Below are 18,404 nucleotides of genomic sequence, written 5' to 3' on the forward strand. Positions count from 1 at the left end.
AACTTTGTAGTCCTTATGTAGGCATAATGTATAGTTACTTCTATTAGTAACATTTTATTTGATGTAGGTTTCCATTATTTGTTTATATAGATAAATTCCATCACCAGTTACTCTTGCAACTGCCATTACATTGGCTCAGGAGTAATGATCCTGAAAGAAAACCTAGGTAGCTTTAATAGGTCTTTTGTGAACCTCAGATGTAAATGAACCACTTTCTAGATTTATCTATTAAAGAAATAACCCATGAAGGTATGCATGGGTAGGTGATCAACTGACGGAAGCAAATAATCCTACTGAAACATTTACTATTTATTTTTGATACAGCTCTTTTAAAGAGACTGATTAGTTCCCTTTATGATTTCACCCTTGAAAACACACACCCTTGTTCTTTGTCATTGTTGCGTGACATTCCATTTGGCACTCAGCTTATTTTTAGCTCAACTATCAAAATATTTTTCAACTGGACTGTCACTGCACTTGTACACAAAATTTTGTAACCTGAAGAACTGCACTGGAGAAAGAAGAAACTTCTACCAAATGGGGAATTATAAATCTAGACCTACACAGACTTGTACTGGTAATTATTCTTATCTCTTTAAATGTAATATGATTCTATTATAGTTATAAATAACTAACATTTTTTGGTATATGTGTTAATTTTTATACATAGGATGATGTTATATGAAAGTGCTGTAAAGATTAGCTGATCTCAAATTATTTTTCTCTGAAAGAACTTTACAGAAAACAAATTTTTTGAAAAATGTTTTAATAGTCTCTTAATATAGTGTTAAAATTTTTTGAGGACTGCTGAATTAAAGATCTTAAAATTATATCCTAAGTATCTAGTATTTAAAAACTTAAAACTGTGTCTAGCAACTAGAGATTGCTATAATTAAAATGCAATGAAATAAGCAAAATATACTCTTCTATATAAATATATCATCCAATATCAAATGGGTTCTTAATTGCTACAATTCGATATGATTGCATTTTAAATGTAAACATCTGCATTTTAAACTCACAATCAGTAATTTAAATTAAGTATTGTAAAATTCAAAATAAAAAACCAGGGTTCTGATTACTTATATATTATGATCTCTGTCTACATTTTGCAAAACACAGCTATGAATCAATCCCATTTGTTCTTTTTTGCTAGATGAATGGAAGAAGAAAGTCAGTGAATCTTATGTTATCGTAATAGAAAGATTAGAAGATGACCTACAGATCAAGGAAAAGGAGCTTACAGAACTGAGGCATATATTTGGGTAAAATTGTCGGAGTTGTTATTATTTCTTTGTATGTAGCCCCAAAGTGTCTTCTTCATTTGTTCTGTTTTTAGATATATCTCTTTGGGAAAAAAAAATAACCGATATAACCTCAGATGTAATCAGTCATGTTCTAAGGCTTAGAATGTAAGGTTATTTCTCCTTGACTGAGTATATAACCCCCAAATGCAATTATCCCATCTTCTTAAAATATGACATACATTCTCTCATTGCTAAGGTTTATAAAAAGAGAAGAATCTAAAGGCTGATCTTTGAATGCGAGCTGTTGCTGATCTAAACAATCTTCTCTGAGATTATGTTATTCTTATAAACCATACCAACAATAAACAGCAATGCTTATCTTCCCAAGTGGTGGTAGCAAATTGGCCACATTGTTCTCTTTGGACTACTAGGGTAAGTCTAATTTTAACAAACCCTCTGGCCTCTTGACACTGAAAGGCTGGCCCTTAATGGAACTGAGTATCATTCTGTCCCTGAACTATCATACAACAACTTGTAATATTGCCTTCAGGCTTGTAGTGGGTTTTGTCCCATCATAACAAGAGAAAAACAATCTAGAATAGTGTCATAACCTTAAAAGACACTAAATGTTCAGAAAGGGGGGAGGACCCTTATATATACAAGCAACTTTCTGGAGAAATTGAATCTGGCATTAAGAGATGACATGCATTTTGGAGGGTCAGCAGAGGTAGCTGCCTGACTGAGGACAAGTTCCACACAGGCCAATTATCCATGTTCACTTTGAGCTTGTGTTACTCATATAATACACTCGTGGAAAAGAATTCCCTCTGTTTTACTTGGAAAACATATGTAAAGCAAGGACCAAATGACATTATATTTTCGAACGAAAAACTCAGATATAGTAAAAACTCACATATCTGACAAAATCATCCATGTATAATATATATTATATGAAATTTGTCAGTGGAATCAATAAGGCCTTCGCAAGGGTTCAGTTTATGGTTTGGGAAATAATTGACTCTCCATGTTATTTGGCCCAAGGTGATGAACTCAACACTGACAATCATGCTGAGATACCACTGCTCTGACTTTTGCAAATAGTATCCCATGCTCAGGCATGGAAAAACATTTGACATTCCTGTAGAGACATGACTGGCTCTTTGGTATGGCAGATTTATACATACATATTTGTTTTGTTCAGAAAGAGATGTGAATGTAGAACTTAATCATAAGCCCTCCAGCTCTTATTGACTCAGAGATAAACATGCTGAAATGAAATATTAATAAATGGAGATTTTCCTCAACTTTATAAAGCCAAAACCTCATTTCTTTCTTTTTATTTTAGGAAACATTGTGCAAATATGTCAAGGCTAACTTAATTAGACATTCCCCTTTAAGAATTAGACAATGGTTTAAGATGTAAATTTTCTCATGTCTTATAATTACTATCAGCTGTTTCTACAATGCCTGCTATAGCTGACTTCCTGCATTTTCACTATATGCAATAAGTGTGACCTCCACTTCATTGATTAGTATTAGGAGTGAGAGGTAGATATCAGTGTCAGGGAGTTTATAGTTCAGAATTTGAGTGCCAGCTACATACAAGGTGTTGTTCCAGACACATTACATACAAGACATCATTTAATCCTCACCATGACTAGGTGTAGTGGATAATATTCATTCTGGCAACTAATATACTCTAAGATTAGGGACATTGTCTTAGTTGTCTAGTGCTGCTATAACAGAAGTATCACAAGTGGATGGCTTTAACAAACAGAATTTTATTTTTTCACAGTCTAGGACACTAGAAGTCCTAATTCAGGGTGCCAGCTCCAGGGGAAGGCTTTCTTTCTCTATTGGCTCTGGAGGAAGGTCCTTGTCATCAATCTTCCCCTGGTCTAGGAACTTCTCCGCTCAGGGACCCCGGGTCCTAAGGACCTGCTGTGCTCCTGGCACTTCTTTCTTGATGGTATGAGGTCCCTCATGTCTCTCTGCTTGCTTCTCTCTTTTATAGCTCAAAAGAGATTGACTTAAAACACAACCTAATCTTGTAGATTGAGTCCTGCCTTACTAATATAACTCCCCTAATCCTGCCTTATTAACATCATAGAGGTAGGATTTACAACACATAGGAAAATGACATCAGATGACAAAGTGGTAGACAATAGCACAATACTGGGAATCATGGCCTAGCCAAGTTGGTACACATTTTGGGGGGACACAATTCAATCCATAACAGACATTGTGACTTTTTGCGATCAGTAAGTGCCAGAACTGTGATTTGTGACAAGGTCTGCCTGACTCCAAAGAGAGCTTTTCCTACTACACCCTGCTTCCTCCAAGAGTTCACAATCAGGTAAAGTGGGCAGTCACATATGTAAATAAAACTTACAGAAGGTAGCCTATGACCAGTGTTATAATGGAAGGAAGAATAAGATGATTTTCAAATACAAGAAGAAGGTTCTTGAGTTATTCATCAATTTTGAAAAATATTCCAGAAAAAAAGGCATAGTTAAAAAAAGGCATATAGGCAAGAATAAATGAGAACCATGGGAAGTCTAGGGAAGTGGAAAAAAAAAAAAAAAACTCTTGTTTTTATCTAAGCTGAGTAAGAAAACTATGCCTGCCAGCTTTTGGATTCAGACAAACAAGGTTTAAAACCAGATTCTTCTATTTACAAGTTGTGAATCCTTAGATATATTATCTCCATGAGCCTCATTTACATATGTAAAATCAGGTTACTAATGGAATTTTTACAAAACTATGTAAATTAAATGCCAAGTAAAGGGTCTATACATAGTAGGTATTGATTAATTTGAGGTTTATAGTATCACTATTGTTTGGAAAAATAAGAAATGTTTTACTTACTTAATTGAAAGTACGTCTGTGATGGCCAACTGTGTTATGCTCCCTGACATTAGGCTTTCTCTAAACATGTAAATAGCAAGAAAGCTGCACAAGATGCTTAGAAAAGAAGCATTTAATTCTAGAGTCACAGGTGGAAGATCACTGATGTAAACACAGTTTTGGTTTTTTCCCCCTTTATTTGCTAGCAAATGTCTTCATGGAGAGGAGCCTGGGGGTGCAGTGGTTAAAGTGCTTGGCTGCTAACCAAAAAGTCGGTGGTTAGAACCCACAAGCTGCTTAGCAGAAGAAAGATGTGGCAGTTGGCTTCAATAAATATTTACAGCTTTGGAAATACTCTAGGGCAGTTCTACTCTATCCAGTAGGGTCTCTCTAAGTCAAAATCCACTCAACGGCAGTGGGTTTTGATGGATTTTAATGGTATTTCTTATAGATGCTAATTCCACTCATTATTTTCCACAATATAATGCAACATGACTTCTTCTGTCAGCTGAAATATACAACCTCCCTGGCATAGCTTTTGCCCACAATATAGTGTAGAACACTACAGTACTAAATTTAAACAAGACAAGAGCTAAATCATTATCTTGCTTACACCAATTTATAGCAACTTTGGGATCAGAGCTTGATGTGGGAGAAGAGGGAAATGAGACTGGAACGTTCGTTTATCTTCCATGATAAAGCTACATTCACTTAAACTTTGGACGTTCATGGAGATAATGGATGAGAGGCAGAAAGAGATGCGAAAAAGAGAAATCAGAAGGAAAAAGAAAGACAAGAGGTACATTCCAGGGTTTCGAACAGGTTCATTTCACTACTGAGAATTTGCATTTCCGCCTCAGGAATACTGAATCAGAAACTACAGTTTAAAAACTGGGGTAGAAATCAAATTCTCAGCACGGGGTCAAACCAGAATGAACCAGGCTGAAGCCCTGGTACACTGGACTACCACTGACTAATTATTTCTTCCTCTGTGCGGCCTCTGGTCTTTATATTTATCAATATAATAACACTTGTTATATGGTGGTGGCATTTTCTGTTTTCATATCTCTCTTACAAGTATATGTACTCACTGAAGGCAGCTTCTTTGCCTATTTAGCCTTTTTACATTTGTGTTTATTTGTGACACATATTGGTATAACACTTGATAGATAGTAAGATAAATTAATAATTTAGTGTCTACCTACCATATGCCGGGTATGCTACTAGGCATTTTTTTTTAAACGCATGATTTTTTTTAATTGTAATTTAGATAAAGTTTTACAGAACAAATTGATTTCTCATTAAACAATTAATACACATATTGTTTTGTGACATTGGTTGCCAACCCCATGACATGTCACCACTTTCCCCTTCTTGACTTTGGGTTCCCAGTTATCAGCTTTCCTGTCCCCTCCTGCCTTCTCATCCTTACCCCTGAGCTGCGGTGCCCATTTAGTCTGTTTTTGTTTTATGGGTCTGTCTAATCTTTGGCTGAAGGGTGAATCTCAGGAGTGACTTCATTACTTAGTTAAAAGAGTGTCTAGGCACCACACTCTCAATATCTGTCAGACCAGTAAGCCTGGTCTCTTTTTGTGAGTTAGAATTTTGTTCTACGTTTTTCTCCAGCTCTGTAGGGGACCCGGTATTGTGATCCCAGTCAGAGCAGTACATGGTGGTAGCAGGGCACCATCTAGTTGTGCTGGATTCAGTCTGGTGGAGGATGTAGTAGTTGTGGTCCATTAGACCTTTGGACTAATCTTTCCCTAGTATATTTGGTTTTCTTCATTATCCCTTGCTTCAGATGGGGTGGGCCCAGTAGAATATCTTAGACGGCTGCTCACAAGCTTTTAAGACTCTAGATGCTGTTCAGTAAAGTAGGATGTAGAAAATTTTCTTTATAAACTGTTATGCCAATTGAGCTAGATGTTCCCCGAGACCATGGTCCTCTCAGACCTCAGCCCAGTAATCCCATCCCTCTGAGCTGGAATGTGTCTATAAAGCTTCCATGACCTTGCCTTAGTCAAGTTGTGCTGACTTCCCAAATACTATGTACTGTGTGTGCCAACTTCTGTAGCCTGAAATCAATTGAACATGCAATCAGGATGCATTGATATTTACTTGTGATTGGAATACAAAAGTTGGAAACAAAGAAGAAGGACCTGTATTTGGAAAACATGGCCTTGGTGATAGAAACGATGCTGGAGATTGCATGATAGAATTTTGCAAGACCAAAGGCTTCTTTGTTTCATATACCTTTTCTCACCAATATAAACAGTGACTATACATGCAGACCTTGCCAGATGGAATACACAGGAACCAAGTTGACTACATCTGTGGAAAGAGATGATGGGAAAGTTCAGTATCATCAGACAGAACAAGGCCGGGGCCAACTGTGAAATAAATCATCAATTACTCATATGCAATTTCAAGATGAAACTGAAGAAAATTAGAACAAGTCCAAGAGAACCAAAGTACAACCTTGAGCATATCCCACCTGAATTTAGAGACCATCTCAAGAATAGATTTGACGCATGGAACGCTAATGACCAAAGACCAGATGAGCTGTGGAATGACATCAAGGACATCATCCATGAAGAAAGCAAGAGGTCATTAAAAAGATAGGAAAGAAGGAAAAGACCAAAATGGATGTCAGAAGAGACTCTGAAACTTGCTTGTGAAATTTGAGCAGCTAAAGCAAAAGGAAGAAATGATGAAGTAAAAGAACTGAACAGAATATTTCAAAGGGCAGCTCTAGAAGACACATGCAAAGACCTGGAGATAGAAGACCAAAAAGGCATGAACACACCCAGCATTTCTCAATCTAAAAGAACTGAAGAAAAAATTCAAGCCACGAGTTGTAAGAGTGAAGGATTCTATGGGGAATATATTAAACGATGCAGGAAGCATCAAAGAAGATGGAAGAAATACGCAGAGTCACTATAACAAAAAGAATTGGTCGATGTTCAGCCATTTCAAGAGGTAGTATACGATCAGGAACCAATGGTACTGAAGGAAGAAGTCCAAGCTGCACCGAAGGCCAAAAACAAGACTCCAGGAATTGAAGGAATATCAATTGAGATGTTTTGACAAAGGATGCAGCACTGGAAGTACTCGTTCATCTATGCCAAGAAATTTGGAAGACAGCTACCTGGCCAATCAACTGGAAGAGGTCCATATTTATGCCTATTCTCAAGAAAGGTGATCCAACCACATGCAGAAATTATCAAACAATATCATTAATATCACACATAAGCAAAAGTTTGCTAAGAATCACTCAAAAGTGGCTGCAGGAGTATATTAACAGGAAGCTAACAGAAATTCAGGCCAGATTCAGAAGAGGATGTGGAACCAGGCATATCATTGCTGATGTCAGATGGGTCCTGGCTGAAAGCAGAGAATACCAGAAGGATGTTTATCTATGTTTTATTGACTATGTGAAGGCATTCGATTGTGTGAGTCATAACAAATTATGGATAACTTTCAATGAATGGGAACTCCAGAACACTTAATTGTGCTTATGAGGCACCTATACGTAGATCAAGAGGCAGTTCTTCAGACAGAAAAGGGGATACTGCGTGATTTAAAGTCAGGAAAGTTGTGCGTCAGGGTTTTATCTTTTTACCATACCAATCCAATCTGTATGCTGAGAAAATAATCCAAGAAGCTGGACTATATGAAGAAGAACGGTGCATCAGGATTGAAGGAAAACTCATTAACAACCTGCATTATGCAGATGACACAACCTTGCTTGCTGAAAGCAAAAAGGACTTGAAGCACTTACTGAAGAAGATCAAAGACCGCATTCTTTAGTATGGATTACACCTGAACATAAAACAAAAATCCTCACAACGGGACCAATAAACAACATCATGATAAATGGAGAAATGATTGAAGTTGTCAAGGATTTCATTTTACTTGGATCCACAATCAATACCCATGGAAGCTGCAGTCAAGAAATCAAAAGATGCATTGCACTGGGCAGATCAGCTACACGAGATCTCCTTAAAGTGCTAAAAAAGCAAAGATGTCACCTTGAGGACTAAGGTGCATCTAACCCAAGCTATGATGTTTTCAGTCACCTCAAGTACATGTGAAAGCTGGTCAGTGAATAAGTAAGACCAAAGAAGAATTGACGCCTTTGAATTGTGATGTTGGCAAAGAATATTGAATGTACCACGGACTGTCAAAAGAACAAACAGATCTGTCTTGGAAGAAGTACAATCAGAATGTTCCTTAGAAGCAAAAATGGCAAGACTGTGTCTTACATACTTTGGACATGTTGTCAGGAGGGATCAGTCCCTGGAGAAGGACATCAAGCTTGGTAAAGTACGGGGTCAGGAGAAAAGAGGAAGACCTGCAATGAGATGGATTGGCACAGTGGTTGCAACAATGGGCTCAAGCATAACAACAATTGTGAGCATGGCGCAGGACCAGGCAGTGTTCTGTTCTGTTGTACATAGGATTGCTGTGAGTTGGAACTGACGTGACTGCACCTAACAACAAGAACAGTATTTATTATCTTACCCTTCCCCAAAGTTACCACTTATCTATTGTCTATTTAGTGTTTTTCCTTCCTCACTCCTTCCCTCCCTAGTAACCATCAAAGATTCTTTCTGTGTGTAAACCTTTTAATGAGTTTTTATAATAGTGGTCTCGTACAGTATTTGTCCTTTTGTGATTGACTTATTTCACTCAGCATAATGCCCTCCAGATTCACCCATGTTGTGAGATGTTTCAAAGATAATCATTGTTCTTTAACGTTGTGTAGTATTCCATTGTGTACATGTACCATGTTTGTTTATCCATTCATCTGTTGATGAGTACTCAGGTTGTTTCCATCTTCTTGCTATTGTGATTAATGCTGCAGTTAATGTGGGTGTGCATATGTCCCCTCGGTGTGATGGCTCTTGTTTTCTAGGAAATATTCCTAGGAGTGGGATTGCTGCATCATATGGTATTTCTATTCTTAGTTTTTTAAGGAAGCACCATGTCATTTTCCAAAAAGGTTTTACCATTTTACATTCCTACCAGCAGGGCATAAGAGTTCCAAGCCTCTCCAAAATTGTTATTTTCTGTTCTTTTGTGTGTGTGAGAGTGTGCGTGTGCGTGCCAGTAATGTTGGGGTGAGGGGGTATCTCATTAATATTTTGATTTGCATTTCTCTAATGGCTAGTGATTTCAAGCATTTCCTCATGTGTCTTTTAGCTGCCTGAATGTCTTCTTTGGTGTAGTGTCTGTACATATTCTTTGCCCATTTTGTAATTGGATTATTTTTCTTTTTGTTATAGAGTTGAATTTTCCTATAAATTTTAGAGATTAGCCTTCATTACATTTGTCATATTCCGAATTTTTTCCCCAGTTTATAGGTTCTCTTTTCACTCTTTTGGTGAAGTCTTTTGGTAAGTATAAGTGTTTAATTTTTAGAAGGTCCCAGTTACCTAGCTTGTCTTTGGTGTTATGTATTGTTAGTTATGCTTTATATGCTATTTATGCTATGTATTAGGGCCTCTACTGTTGACCCTATTCTTTCTTCTATGATCTTTATAATTTTTGGTTTTATACTTAGGTCTTGGATCCATTTTGAATAAGTTTTTGTGTATGGTGTGAGATATACATACTGTTTCATTTTTTTTTTTTTCAAAGGGGCACGCAGTTTTGCCAGCACCATTTATTAAAAAGAGTGTCTTTTCCCCAATTTAATGGACTTTGGGCCTTTGTTGAAGATCAGGTGACCATAGGTGGATGGATTTACATCTGGGTTCTCCATTCTGTCTCACTGGTCAATGTGTCTGTTGTTGTACCAATACCAGGCTGTTTTGACTACCATAGCTGTATGATAGGTTCTGAGGTCAGGTAGTGAGAGCGCTCCTACTTTATTCCTTTTCTTCAATAGTACTTTACTTATCTGGGGCCTCTTCCCTTTCCATATAAAGTTAACAATTAGTTTTTCCATCATGTTAAAGAATATTTGTGGTATTTGGACTGGGATTGCAATGTATTTGTAGATTGTTTTGAGTAGACTTGACATTTTCACGATGTTAAGTCTACTTATCCATGAGCATGGTACATTTTTCCATTTATGTAGGTCTCTTTTCGTTTCTTGCATAGCGTTTTGTACTTTTCATTGTATAGGTCTTTAACATCCTTGGTTAGATTTATTCCTAAGCATTTTATTTATTTATTTAATTTTTATTGTGCTTTAAGTGAAAGTTTACAAATCAAGTCAGACTCTCATACAAAAATTTATAAACACCTTGCTATATACTCCTAATTGCTCTCCCCCTCCACTCTCTCTTATCGTGTGCATTTGGCCAGCTTCTGACTCCCTCTGCCCTCTCATCTCCCATTCAGAAAGGAGATGCCAACATAGTCTCACGTGTCTACTTGATCCAAAAAGCTGATTCTTCACCAGTATCATTGTCTATCCCACAGTGTGAGCCCAATCTCTGTCTGAAGAGTTGGCTTTGGAAAAGATTCCTGTCTTGGGATGACAGAAAGTCTGGGGGCCATGACATCCAGGGTCATTCTAGTCTCAATCAGGCCATTAAATCTGGTCTTTTTATCAGAATTTAGGGTCTGCATCCCACTGCTCTCCTGCTCCCTCAGGGGTTCTCTGTTGTGCTCCCTGTCAGGATAGATTTTGGTTGTAGCTGGGCACCATATAGTTCTTCTGGCCTCAGACTAAAGTAGTCTCTGATTTAGGTGGCCCTTTCTGTCTCTTGGGCTCTTAATTACCTTGGGTCTTTGTTGTTCTTCGTTCTCCTTTGCTCCAGGTGGATTGAGACCAATTGATGCATCTTACATGGCTGGTTGCTAGTGTTTAAGACCCCAGACGCCACTCTCCAAAGTGGGATGCAGAATGTTTTCTTAAGAGATTTTATTATGCCACTTGACTTAGAAGTCCCCTGAAACCTTGGTCCCCAAACCCCTGCCCCTGCTATGCTGGTCTTCAAAGCATTCAGCTTATTCAGGGAACTTCATAGCTTTTGTTTTAGTCCAGTTGTGCTGACCTCTCCTGTATTGTGTGCTGTCTTTCCCGTCACCTAAAATAGTACTTATCTACTATCTAATAAGTGAATAATCCTCTCCCTCCCTCCCTCCCTCCCCTCTATAATAACCATCAAAGAATATTTTCTCCTCTGTTTAAGCTATTTCTTGAGTTCTAATAATAGTGGTCTTATACAATATTTGTCCTTTTGCAGCTGACTAATTTCACTCAGCATAATGCCTTCCAGATTCCTCCATGTTATGAAATGTTTCATGGATTCATCATTGTTGTTTATCGACGTGTAATATTCCATTTTGTGAATACACCATAATTTATTTATCCATTCATCCCTTGATGGGCACCATGGTTGCTTCCATCTTTTTGCTATTGTAAACAATGCTGCAATGAACATGGGTAGGCATATACCTGTTCATATAAAGGCTCTTATTTCTCTAGGATATATTCCAAGGAGTGGGACTGCTGGATCATATGGTAGTTCTAAAACCAAACCAAAACCAAACCCAGTGCCGTCGAGTCGATTCTGACTCATAGCGACCCTATGAAACAGAGTAGAACTGCCCCACAGAGTTTCCAAGGAGCACCTAGTGTACTCGAACTGCTGACCATTTGGTTAGCAGCTGTAGCACTTAACCATTTCTAGTTTTTTAAGTAAACACCAAATCGATCTCTAAAGTGGTTGTGCTATTTTACACTGCAACCAGCAGTGTATAAGTGTTCCAGTCTCTCCAAACCTCTCCAACATTTATTATTTTGTGTTTTTTGGATTAATGCCAGCCTCGTTGGAGTGAGATGGAATCTCATTGTAGTTTCGATTTGCATTTCTCTAATGATCATGAGCATTTCCTCATGTATCTTGTAGCTACCTGAATGTCTTCTTTAGTGAAGTGTTTGTTCATATACTTTGCCCATTTTTTAACTGGGTTATTTGTCTTTTTGCAGTTGAGTTTTTGCAGTATCGTGTAGATTTTAGAGGTCAGGTGCTGATTGGAAATGTCATAGCTAAAAACTTTTTCCCAGTCTGTAGGTAACCTTTATACTCTTTTGGTGAAGTCTTTGGATGAGCACAGGTGTTTGATTTTTAGGAGCTCCCAGTTATCTGGTTTCTCTTCTGCATTGTTAGTAATGTTTTGTACACTGTTTATGCCATATATTAGGGTCCCAGCATTGTTCCTATTTTTTCTTCCATGATCTTTATCGTTGTAGATTTTATGTTTAGGTCTTTGATCCATTTGAGTTAGTTTTTGTGTGTGGTGTGAGGTATAGGTCTTGTTTCATTTTTTTGCGGATGGATGTCCTGTTATACCAGCACCATTTGTTAAAAAGACTGTCTTTTCCCCATTTAACTGTTTTGAGGCCTCTGTCAAATATCAACTGCTCATATATGGATGGATTTATGTCTGGATTCTCAATTTTGTTCCATTGGTCTCTGTATCTGTTGTTGTACCAGTGCCAGGCTGTTTTGACTACTGTGGCGGTATAATAGGTTCTAAAATCAGGTAGAGTGAGGCCTCCCACTTTGTTCTTTTTTTCCGAAACACTTTACTTATCCAGCGCTTCTTTCCCTTCCATATGAAGTTGGTGATTTGTTTCTCCATCTCATTCAAAAATGTCATTGGAATTTGAATCAGGATTGCATTATATCTATATATCGCTTTTGGTAGAATAGACATTTTTACAATGTTAATTCTTCCTATCCATGAGGAAGGTATGTTTTTCCACTTATGTAGGGCTCTTTTGGTTTCCTGCTGTAGTGTTTGGTAATTTTCTATGTACAGGTCTTTTACGTCTCTTGTATGATTTATTCCTAAGTATTTTATCTTCTTGGGGGTTACTGTAAATGGTATTGATTTGGTGATTTCCTCCTTGATGTTCTTTTTGTTGGTGTAGAGGAATCCAAATGATTTTTGTGTGTTTATCTTGTAGCCTGATACTCTGCTGAACTCTTCTATTAATTTCAGTAGTTTTCTTAAGGATTCTTTAGGATTTTCTGTGTATAAGATCATGTCATCTGCAAATACAGATACTTTTGCTTCTCCCTTGCCAATCTGGATGCCCTTTATTTCTTTATCTAGCCTAATTGCTCTGGCTAGGACTTCCAGCACAATGTCGAATAAGAGTGGTGATAAAGGGCATCCTTGTCTGGTTCCCAATCTCAAGGGAATGCTTCCAGACTCTCTCCATTTAGGATGACGTTGGCTGTTGGGTTTGTATAGATGCCCTTTATTACGTTGAGGAATTTTCCTTCTATTCCTATTTTGCCGAGAGTTTTTATCGTGAATAGGTGTTGAACTTTATCAAATGCCTTTTCTGCATCAATTGGTAAAATCATGTGTTTCTTGTCTTTTGTTTTATTTATATGATGGATTACATTAATAGTTTTTCTAATGTTGAACCATCCTGGCATATCTGGTATGAATCCCACTTGGTCATGGTGAATTATTTTTTTGATATGTTGTTGAATTCTATTGGCTAGAATTTTGTTGAGGATTTTTGCATCTAAGTTCATGAGGGATATAGGTCTATAATTTTCTTCTTTTGTGGAGTCTTTACCTGGCTTTGGTATCAGGGATATGCTGGCTTCATAGAATGAGTTTGGGAGTGTTCTGTCCTTTTATTTGCTCTGTAATACCTTTAGTAGTAGTGGTGTTAACTCTTCTCTGAAACTTTGGTAGAACTCTTCAGTGAAGCCATCTGGACCAGGGCTTTTTTTTGTTGTTGTTGGGAGTCTTTTGATTACCTTTTCAATTTCTTCTTTTGTTATGGGTCTATTTAGTTGTCTACCTCTCTTTGTGTTAGTTTAGGTAGGTAGTGTGTTCCTGGGAACTCATCTGTTTCTTCTAGGTTTTCAAATTTTTAGAGCACAATATTTCATAGTAATCTGATATGATTCTTTTAATTTCAGTTGGGTCTGTTGTAATATCGCCCATCTCATTTCTTATTCGGGTTATTTACTTCCTCTCCTGTTTTCTTTTGTCAGTTTGGCCAATGGCTTATCGATTTTGTTGATTTTTTCAATGAACCAGCGATTGGTCTTGTTAACTCTTTCAATTGTTTTTCTGCTTTCCATTTCATTTAGTTCTGCACTAATTTTTCTTATTTCCTTTCTTCTAGTACCTGAAGGTTTCTTTTGTTGCTCTCTTTCTATTTGTTCAAGTCATAGGGATAATTCTTTGATTTTGGCCCTTTCTTCTTTTTGTATGTGTGCATTTATTGAAATAAATCGACCTCTGACCACCGGTTCACTGTGTCCCGAAGGTTCTGATAGGAAGTGTTTTCATTCTCATTGGATTCTATGAATTTCTTTATTCCATCCTTAATGTCTTCTATAACTCAGTTGTTTTTGAGGAGGGTATTGTTCAGTTTCCAAGTGGTTGATTTCTTTTCCCTGCTTTTTCTGTTAATGATTTCTACTTTCATGTCCTTATGGTCAGAGAAGATACTTTGTAATATTTCAATGTTTTGGATTTTGCTAAGGCTTGCTTTAGGACCTAATATGTGGTCTATTGTACAGAATGTTCCATGTGCACTAGAAAAGAAAATATACTTGTCTGCTGTTGGGTGGAGTGTTCTGTATATGTCTATAAGGTCAAGTTGGTTGATTGTGGCATTAAGATCTTCTGTGTCTTTATTGAGCTTCTTTCTGGACATCCTGTCCTTCACCAAAAGTTGTGTGTTGAAGTTTCCTGCTACTACTGTGGAGCCATTTATCTCACTTTTCAATGCTGTTAGAGTTTAACGTATCTTGCAGCCCTGTTATTGGTTGCATAAATATTTACTATGGTTATATCCTCCTGGTATGTTGTCCATTTAATCATTATATGGTGTCCTTTTTTATCCTTTGGGGTGGATTTAACTTCAAAGTCTATTTTGTCAGAAATTAATATTAAATTAATATTAATTAATTAATATTAAATTAATACTGCCACATTGATATATATTTTTTCCATCCTTTGAGTTTTCGTTTGTTTGTGTTTCTTACAAAGGTGTGTCTTTGTAGGCAGCATAAAGACTGATTATGTTTTTTAATCCATTCTGCCACTCTCTGTTTCTTTATCGGTGCATTTATTCCGTTAACATTCAGCATAATTATGGATAGGTATGAGTTTAGTGCTGTAATTTTGATGTCTTTTTTTGCGTGTTGTCGACAGTTTCTTTTTCCCATTTAATTTTTTGTGCTGAGTAGTTTATCTTTGTATATCGTCTTTTCCTCTTCTTCATTGTTGTTGATTTTGTTTCTGCTGAGTCTCTATTTTTTTCTTGTATTTTATTTTGATGAGTAGGATAGTTAGTCTCCTTTGTGGTTACTTTAATATTTACCCCTATTTTTCTAAGTTTAAACCTAACTTTTCTTTCTTTATATTGTCTTGTCTTCCTCTCCGTATGAAAGATCTATGACTATGTTTCTTCATCCCTCTTTATTATTTTAATGTTGTCTTACAAAATGACTTCTCTGTTTCCCTATTTTGAGCATTTTTTTAACTTGATTTATTTTTGTGATTTCCTTGTCTGGGTTAACATCCGATTGCTCTGTCCAGTGTCCTAGACTTGGGTTTATACCTGATATTTTTGATTTCCTAAACAAAGAACTTCCTTTAGTATTTCTTGTAGTTTTGGTTTGTTGTTTACATATTCCTAAACTTCTGTTTATCTGGAAATGTCCTAATTTCACCTTCATATTTGAGAGACAGTTTTGTTGGATATATGATTCTTGCCTGACGATATTTTTCCTTCAATACTTTATATAAGCCATCCCATTGCCTTCTTGCCTGCATGATTTCTAACGAGTAGTCTGAGCTTTTTCTTATTGACTCTCCTTTTTATTTTTTTTTTGTAGGTGACTTTTCATTTATTCCTTGCTGCTTTTTATCTTTGATATTGGTAAGTTAGATTATATTATGTATTATGTCTTGGTGACTTTCTTCTAAAATCTACTTTATGTGGAGTTGGATGAGCATCTTAGATTGATATCTTCTCATCTTTCATGATACCAGGGAAATTTTCTGCCAAGAAATCTTTAAGAATTCTCTCTGTATTTTCTGTTGTCCCTCCCTGTTCTTGTATTCCAATCACTCATAGGTTATTTCTCTAGATAGAATCCCACATGATTCTTAAAGTTTCTTCATTTTTTTAAATTCTTTTATCTGAGTTTTCTTCAAATATATTAGTACCATGTGATTTATCTTTAAGGTTACCAATTCTGCCTTCTACTTGCTTGATTTTGCTCCTCTGACTTTCTATCGAGTTGTCTAATTCTGTAATTTTATTGCTAATTTTCTGAATTTCTGATTGCTATCTCTCTATGGATTCTTGAAGCTTATTAAATTTTTCATTATGTTCCTGAAGAACCTTTTTAATTTCTTCAGCTGTTTTATCTGTGTGTTCCTTGGCTTTTTCTGCATATTGCCTGATCTCCTTCCTGATGTCTTTAAGAGTTCTTTATATTAATCTTTTGAATTCTGCATCCGGTAATTCCAGAAAGGCACTTTCATCCAAAAGATTCTTTGATTCTCTGTTTTGAGAGCTTGTTGAAGTGATCATGGTCTGTTTCTTTATGTTGTTTGATATTGACTTGTCTCTGAGGCATCTATACGTTATTGTATTAGTTTATTTTATGTTTTCTTACTGTATCATAGCTTCTTGCTTTGTTTTGTTTTGATATGCCCAGATGGGTTGCTTGAGTGAGCTAGCATGATTATTTTTGCCTTTGGAGCTCTGACGTCCCGTCACCAGATGGCTAGAGCTGTTATCAGGTATAAGAGCTTATGAGTCCATTCACTTTTCTTGTGTGGATGCAGTTCAAGTATCCAGGTAGCTGGTCATCAAGTGTGTGGTACAGGCTCTGTCCTACAGTCTTAGAGGGGCAGGGGTGATTGGTGTAGGTACCGGTATCTGATTGTAGCAGGGGGTCATGCTCTGAACAAGGTAGGGGGTTGAGAACTGTCCCCCAAGTGTCTCTGAGAAAAGCGTTGTCTTTTTTCCCTAAAGCATACAGGTGGGTGGGTTCTGCAGACAGACCATGGGGACCCAAAGCTTTTGGTTGTAAGGACTGGGAGGTATCAGTTATCCTTGGACCCCTGTCGTGGGTGGCTGGGTGACCTGAGTGGAGGCACCAGTCCTTATGCCCCTGATGTGGGTAGGTGAGGACACTGTTTAATAGGCAAAGCAGTGTAAAATATCAAACACCTACCTCTCCACTGCACAGTTTAAACAGTTGCAATCTGCCAGCAAGTGCCTATTCTCCTGAAATAGGCCTACACAGGTCCATGCAGGGGGGAATGATATTCAAATTCCATGGACCATTTATGCTTGGACAGGAGCTGCTTCTGTCCTGAGATCCCCGGGTTAGTCAGGCAGGCAAATTACCTTTTCCCCCTTGTGAATTTATCCTTCTCCAAGTCCAGAAGCATAGGTCAGGGCACTCAAATGAGCCTATCTCAGGCCCAGGAAAATCAACAGCCACTGAAGCTGGCTTGGGGATGGGGAGCGTGGTAAAATATACGCAAGTACTTTGATTTTGCCCAGAGTGCCGTTCTTCTCTGGGTCAGCCGGTGTGAGTAAGTTGTGTGGCTGGCTCCTTCTCCCTGAGGAAACCGTGGCCAAAACCTATGTCTAGCCCACCGCAGCCACTCCCAGGAATGGAGCCTGAGGATCCCAGCAATTCAGGTCCAGTAACTCCTCTCCGCTTCTGAACTGACTCTCCGTCCCCCTGCTGCTCAGACTGTTTTCTAACTTTGCCATTGATGTTCAGGGCTTCTAGGTTGTCATAAATATAATTGTTTCATTTGATTTTTCGGGTCTTTGTTGTAAAAGGCAGTCCTGGAAGCATCTGGCTATTCCACCATCTTGGCCCCGCCTCTCCAGCATTTTATTTTTTAGGGGCCGTTATAAATAGTATTGCTTTTCTGATTTCCATTTCTTAGTTCGATGGTACTGGGTTTTTTTGTTTTTTTTTTTTTAGTTCTCTTCGTTGCGTATGGAAATCCAGCTGATTGTTGTATGTTCATCTTGTATTCTGCTAATCTTCTGAATCTATTAGTTTCAGTAGTTTTCTCATGCAGTCCTTTGGATTCTGTATGTATAGTATCATATCATCCACAAATAAGGAAAATTTCACTTCTTCCTGACCAATTTTCGTGCCCTTTTTTTCTTTTTCTTGCCTTACTGCTCTAGCTAGGACTTCCAGCACAATGTTAACTAGGAGTGGTGATAAAGGACATCTTGTCGTGTTCCTGTTCTCAAGGAGAATGTTTTCAGCCTCTCTTCCTTAAGAATGATGTTTGCTGTTGGTTTTGTATAGCTGC

At 37.5% G+C, this 18,404-nt stretch overlaps 1 protein-coding gene across 5 annotated transcripts in view; it reads left to right on the forward strand.

Annotated features, from left to right (window-relative positions):
- Window positions 1–489: 489 nt before the first annotated feature.
- Window positions 490–18,404, forward strand: part of TNNI3K (TNNI3 interacting kinase) — a 380,317-nt gene continuing 362,402 nt past the window's right edge. For 3 of the 5 annotated variants that reach the window (XM_049879574.1, XM_049879578.1, XM_049879575.1), the window contains exons 1-2: window positions 490–577; window positions 1,157–1,265. In XM_049879574.1, coding sequence (XP_049735531.1) covers window positions 538–577; window positions 1,157–1,265 — 149 coding nt within the window. In that variant the 5' untranslated portion in view covers window positions 490–537. Of the gene's footprint in view, window positions 578–1,156; window positions 1,266–18,404 lie in introns of those variants that run through there. The other 2 variants (XM_049879577.1, XM_049879576.1) reach the window with 2 other exon arrangements.

This window comes from Elephas maximus, chromosome 3 (assembly GCF_024166365.1).
Source record: "Elephas maximus indicus isolate mEleMax1 chromosome 3, mEleMax1 primary haplotype, whole genome shotgun sequence".
Classification (NCBI taxonomy): domain Eukaryota; kingdom Metazoa; phylum Chordata; class Mammalia; order Proboscidea; family Elephantidae; genus Elephas; species Elephas maximus.